At 34.7% G+C, this 6,321-nt stretch overlaps 1 protein-coding gene across 5 annotated transcripts in view; it reads left to right on the top strand.

The window, feature by feature from the left end:
- Positions 1–6,321, top strand: part of ZNF569 (zinc finger protein 569) — a 66,024-nt gene that overhangs the window by 17,833 nt on the left and 41,870 nt on the right. For all 5 annotated transcript variants that reach the window (XM_011952349.1, XM_011952353.1, XM_011952351.1 and 2 more), the window contains one exon: positions 5,492–5,549. In XM_011952349.1, the coding sequence (XP_011807739.1) occupies positions 5,492–5,549 (58 nt within the window). The remainder of the gene's footprint in view (positions 1–5,491; positions 5,550–6,321) is intronic.

The raw sequence follows: 6,321 nt of genomic DNA, 5'->3' as shown, positions 1-6,321 counted from the left end.
GAACCCAGGAGGCAGAGCTTGCAGTGAGCCAAGATGGTGCCACTGCACTCCAGCCTGGGTGACAGAGCAAGACTCTGACTCAAAAAAAAAAAAAAAGAAACTAACAGTTGGTTTTTTGAAAAGATAATTGACAAACCCTTACCTAAACTATGAAAAAAATAGAGAAGACTCAAATAAATAGCATCAGAATTGAAAAAAGAGACAATACAACTGATGCCACAGAAATAAAAAGGATCTTAAGAAAAAACTGTGTATAGCTGATGCCACAGAAGTAAAAAGGATCTTAAGAAAAAACTGAACAATTATATGTCAACAAACTGGATAACCTAGCGTAAATAAATAAGTTCCTAGAAACATACAAACTACCAAGATTAGATCACGAAGAAATATTATAAAAAGTCTGAACAGACCTATAACTAGTGTGGAAACTGAATCAGGAATGAAAAACCTCCTAACAGAAGAGGCCTGGACCATACAGCTTCACTGGTGAATTCAACCAAACAGTTAAAGATGAATTAATAGAAATCCTTCTCAAAATCTTTCAGAATATTGAAGAGGAGGGACCAGTTCCATACTTATCTTATGAGGCCAGCATTATCCTGATACCAAAGCAAGACAGAGACACAGGAAAACTACAGGGCAATATTCCTGGTGAATACAGATGCAAAAGTCCCCAACAAAATACTAGAAAACCACATCCAACAGTACATTAAAAGGACATACACAATGACTAAGTGGGAGATAAAATGGAATAATAACAAATGTGCAATTAAACGAAACCAAAGGAGAAAAGTGGGGGAAGGAGAGCAAAAAAGAACAAAGGAGCAAATAGAAAACAGCTAATAAGATGATACATCTTAATCCAGCTGTATCAGTAATCAATTTTAATATCATTCTGAATGCACCAGTTACAGATAGAGCTTATCACATTGAATAAAAGAGCAAGAGCAAGATTCATCTAAACGCTGTTTTACAAGAAACCCATTTTAACTACCAGACTACAAGGTGAAGTAGCCTAAGATACCCATTTTAAATATAAAGATAAATAAGTGTATTAAAAGCAAATGACATAGGAAAAACTACCACAAAATACTAACCAAAAAAAAAAACAGGAAGCAACTTTAATATTAGACAAAGTTTAAAACAAGGGATTTAATCAGGGATGAAGAAACATAATGCTCTAGGGGTTAGTAAGAAGACACAACAATCATAAATGTGTATGCAGCTAACAACACAGCTACAAGATACACAAGGCAAAAACTGACAGAACTGAAAGGAAAAATAGACACATGCACAATTATAGTTGGGGACTTAAAACTCCTCTTTCAGGAATCCATAGAACATGAAAGCAGAATATCAGAAACGTTACAGAAGACTCCAAAACAACATTATCAACCAACATTCAAGTATTGAATGTCAATTTTTTCAGTGTTCAAATGTCAATGACATGTATAGAACACTCTAAACAACAGCAGAATACCTGTCTTCCTCAAGTGCACATAGACATTCACCAACATAGATCATATTTGGGGCCATAATAGAAATCTCAAGAATTTTAAAGACATAAAAGTCATTCAAAGTCTATTCTCAGAACATAGCAGAATAAAACTAGAAGAATAAAAAGGTGTCTGGAAAATCTCCAGATATTTCAAAATTAAACACACTTCTAAATAGTCCATGAGTCAAAGAAGAAACATAGAAAATTTAAAAAGAATTTTAAAAAAATGGAAATACAGCACACCAAAATATGTAGGAAGCAGCTAAATTAGTGCTTAGAGGGAAGTTTGTTGCATTAAATTATATAAATAATTAGAAAAATCATTACTACACTTCTGCCTTAACAAACTAGAGGGAAAAAAAGCAAACTAAACTCAAAATAAACAAAAGGAAGGGGATATTAAAGATTACAGCATAATTCAGTACAATTTGAAACCAAAAATAATGGAGAAAAATCAGTGAACTAAAAGCTCATTCTTTGAAAAGCTCAATAAAAGTTGAAAAAAAGAAACAAATTGCTAATATCAGGAATGAAAGATACGGTGTCACACTCACCCCCCCAGATTTGAAAAGGATAATAAAAGAATACTGCAAACAACTCCATACCTGTGAGTTTGACAACTTGGATGAATGAGCAAATTTTTTGAAAGACATAAACTGCCAAAATTCAGACAAGAAATAACCTGAATAGTTATATATCTATTCATGAAATTGAATTTGTGATTTAAAAACTTCCAAAATGGAAACTCCACACCCAAATAATTTCCCAGGTGAAATACTAAACATCTACGGAAGAAATTCTAATGATTCTATACAAACTTTTCCAGAATGCAGAATAGGAGGAACACCTTTTAACTCATTTTATGAGGCCAGCTTTGCCCAGATACCAAAGCCAAAGATATTACAAGAAAACTACAGACTAGTATTCCTCATGGAGTTAGAAACAAAAATCCTCAACAGTATATGGGTGAATTGAATCTAGCAATATGAAAAAAGTATATCACAATAGGGTTCACCTTGGGAATATGAGATGAATTTCCAGTTCATCCTTTGAAAATCAATTACTATAGTTGACTGTAATAAGAGAATAAACATATGACTGTTATCTCAGTAAATGCAGAAAAGCACTTGACAAAAGTCAACATTCATTCATGTTAACAACAAAAAACAAAGCAACTCCTCAGCAAACTAGGAATTGAAGGGAACAACCGTTACTAAAGAGCATCTTCAAAAAACCTAGAACTACATTACAGTTAATGGTGAGATACTGAATGCTTTATCTCTAAGACTGGGAACAATGCAAGGATGTCCTCTCTTACTACTATTATAATAGTCACTATTGTACTGGAAGCAATAAGGGAAGAGAAGTACATAAAAGACATAAAGATTGAAAAGGAAGGAATATAACTGTTTCTATTTGCAGACAACATAATTAAGTAGAAAATGCCAAAGAATCTACAATAAACCTCTTATGTAGTACAGTTAAATTAATGTGTCATATTCTACATTCTATTTTAGATTCCACCTCCCAGAATTCACATCCTGGTTGAATTCTATTTGTATACAGTAAAATTCACTCTGTTTTTATGCCAATATTTTGTTCCTTTTTATATATAGGCTAGTTCCATACTTTTGCAATTGCGAATCATGCTGCTATAAACATGCATGTGCAAGTATCTTTTTCCTATAATGACTTCTTTTCCTCTAGGTAAATACCAGGAGTAGGATTGCTGGATCAAATGGTAGATACACTTTTAGTTCTTTAAGGAATCTCCACACTGTTTTCCGTAGTGGTTGTACTAGTTTACATTCCTACCAATAGTATAAAAGTGTTCCCTTTTCACCACATCCATGCCAACATTTATTATTTTTTGATTTTTTGATTATGGCCATTCTTCCAGGAGTAAAATATCATATGGTGGTTATGGTTTGCATTTCCCTGATAATTAGTGATGTTGAGTATTTTTTCATATGTTCGTTGGCCATTCATAAAGCTTCTTTTGAGAATTGTCTATTCATGTCCTAGCCCACTTTTTGATGGGATTGTTTTTTTCTTGCTGATTTGAGTTCCTTGTAGATTCTGAGTATTAGTCCTTTGTTGGATGTATAGACTGCGAAGATTTTCTCCCATTCTGTGGGTTACTTTGCTGATTATTTTGCTGTGCAGATGCTTTTTAGTTTAATTAAGTCCCATCTGTTTATCTTTGTTTTTGTTGTGTTTGCTTTTGGGTTCTTGGTCATAAAGTCTTTGCCTAAGCCAATGTCTATGAGGGGTTTTCGAATGTTATCTTCTAGAAATTTTTTGGTTTCAGGTCTTAAAGTCTTTGATCCATCTTGAGTTGACTTTTGTATAAGGTGAGAGATGAGGATCCAGAGGATCCAGTTTCATTCTTCCTTTTTTTTTTTCTGAGATGGAGTCTCTCTCTGTCGCCCAGGCTGCAGTGCAGTGGCGTGATCTTGGCTCACTGCAACCTCTGCCTCTCAGGTTCATGCCATTCTTCTGCCTCAGCCTCCCAAGTAGCTGGGACTACAGGTGCCCATCACCACGCCTGGCTAATTTTTTTGTATTTTTAGTAGAGACGGGGTTTTACCTTGTTAGCCAGGATGGTCTCTGTCTCCTGACCTCGTGATCCGCCCGCCTCTGCCTCCCAAAGTACTGGGATTGTAGGAGTGAGCCACCGTGCCCGGCCCCAGTTTCATTCTTCTACATATGGCTTGCCAATTATCCTGAAACCATTTCTTAAATAGAGTTTCCTTTTCTCACTTTATGTTTTTGTTTGTTTTGTCGAAGATATGTTGACTATAAGTATTTGGCTTTATTTCTGGGTTTTCTATTCGGTTCCATTCGTCTGTATGCCTGTTTTTATACCACTACCATGCTGTTTTGGTGACTATGGACTTACAATATAGTTCGAAGTAAAATAATGTAATGCCTCCAGATTTGTTATTTTTGCTTAGTCTTGCTTTGGCTGTGGGCTCTTTTTTGGTTCCATATGAATTTTAGGATTGTTTTTTCAGTTCTGTGTAGATTGATGGTGGTATCTTGATGGGAATTGTGTCAAATTTGTAGATTGCTTTTGGCAGTATGGTCATTTTTACAATATTGATTCTACCCATCCATGAGCACAGGATGTGTTTCCATTTGTTTGTGTTATCTTTGATTTCTTTGAGCAGTGTTTTGTAGTTTTCCTTATAGAGGTCTTTTTCCTCCTTGGTTAAGTACATTCCTAAGTATTTTATTTTTTTGGCAGCTATTGTAAAAGGGGTTGAGTTCTTGATTTGATTCTCAGCTTGGTTGCTGTTGGCATATAGCAGGGCTACTGATTTTTGTACATTAATTTTGTGTCCTGAAACTGCTGAATTCAATTGCCAGTTCTAGGAGCTTTGGGGATGAATCTTTAGGGTTTTCTAGGTATACAATCATGTCAGCAGCAGCAACAGTGTGACTTCCGGTTTACCAATTTGGATGCCCTTTATTTCTTTCTCTTGTCTGATTGCTGTGGCTAGGGAAAAGTACAGATTTAACTCTCTTACCATCAGTACCTCTGATACACATTACTCACACATGCAAACTTTTTATTTGTTCCTCAAGATATAATTATATCACCTTTTAAATTATTTTAAATTGCTACTTAATTCTTTCTTAATTGCTAATTATTACTGTCTTAAATGTCTCAATACATTAAAATACTTTAGGTGTTTTATCAGTTTCATAATTTTCCTGGATGTGTGCCTTCATAATGCTACATGTATTCTCCGATACAGAGCTCCCACATATGCACCCCTGTTTCTATCCACTCTATGCCCAAGCTCTGCATGATTATTCCAATCATCCTCACACCTATTAAGAAACTTTGTGGTGTGAATATTCTTCGCATTTCTGATAGCTTTAATTATCATTCCACTACAGGGTGACCTTTAATCCACTCTGTGTGTGCATATTTCTGAAACTACAAGCCAGGCCTATTTTAATGAGTTTTATTCTCTTCCCCAGCTCGACTTCTGCAGGCCCCATCCCTTCCCAGAAAGAAGAGGAAATGACTGAGTCCCAGGTAAATATTAAATAGTGTATCTGTTTCTTGCCTTAGTCTCCAATGCAATTTAAGGGGATTACAGTAATTCATACAGTAAATTATAAAGGCCTATATACATAAAATATATTCTCAGGGGAAATAGAGTTGAACGATTAAAACTAGGGAAGAGTTAAAATGTGGGTATTTTATGAAATTCATTCAGAGAGATTAAAGCTGGGCATCAAATTTAAATTTCCTTTTTATAGGTAAAGAAAACCAGAACAAAAATTCGTTACATAATTTTCATTGTATGTAACAATAAAAAATCAACATTTTCTAACAGAAATAAGCTTTTCATTGATACCTAGAGATCAATGAAAACATTTTAGTGTTACTTCTTGTAGTTGATAAACCCAGTTCTTTTGATGTTCTCTTTTGATCAAGGACAAAATAAAGTGTAACTACCAAAATAGCCCAGCATTAGAAAGAATGCAAATGAACATTAACAGAAAAAGGAATAAATTATAGTATTTCACACAGTGGAATACTACTTAACAATAACAAAGAACAGATGACTGCCACACACAACAACCAACATGGATAGATTACACAAACATTGAATGAAAGAAGGCAGAAACAAAAAAGTGTATATCGTAGGGTTCCAGTCATATGAAGTTGAAAACGGGCAAAACTAATCTATTGTGATGGAAGTCAGAATACTGGTTACCTCTGAGAGGGTATTTACTGTGAAACAGCATGAAGAAATCTGGAGGGCTGAAAATGTTCTGTTTTGACTTGTAGGTACCCATGT

This window comes from Colobus angolensis, unplaced genomic scaffold (assembly GCF_000951035.1).
Source record: "Colobus angolensis palliatus isolate OR3802 unplaced genomic scaffold, Cang.pa_1.0 Scaffold34, whole genome shotgun sequence".
In the NCBI taxonomy this organism is placed as follows: domain Eukaryota; kingdom Metazoa; phylum Chordata; class Mammalia; order Primates; family Cercopithecidae; genus Colobus; species Colobus angolensis.
Note: the sequence above shows the minus strand (reverse complement) of the source record. Positions and strands in the feature narration are given on the sequence as shown.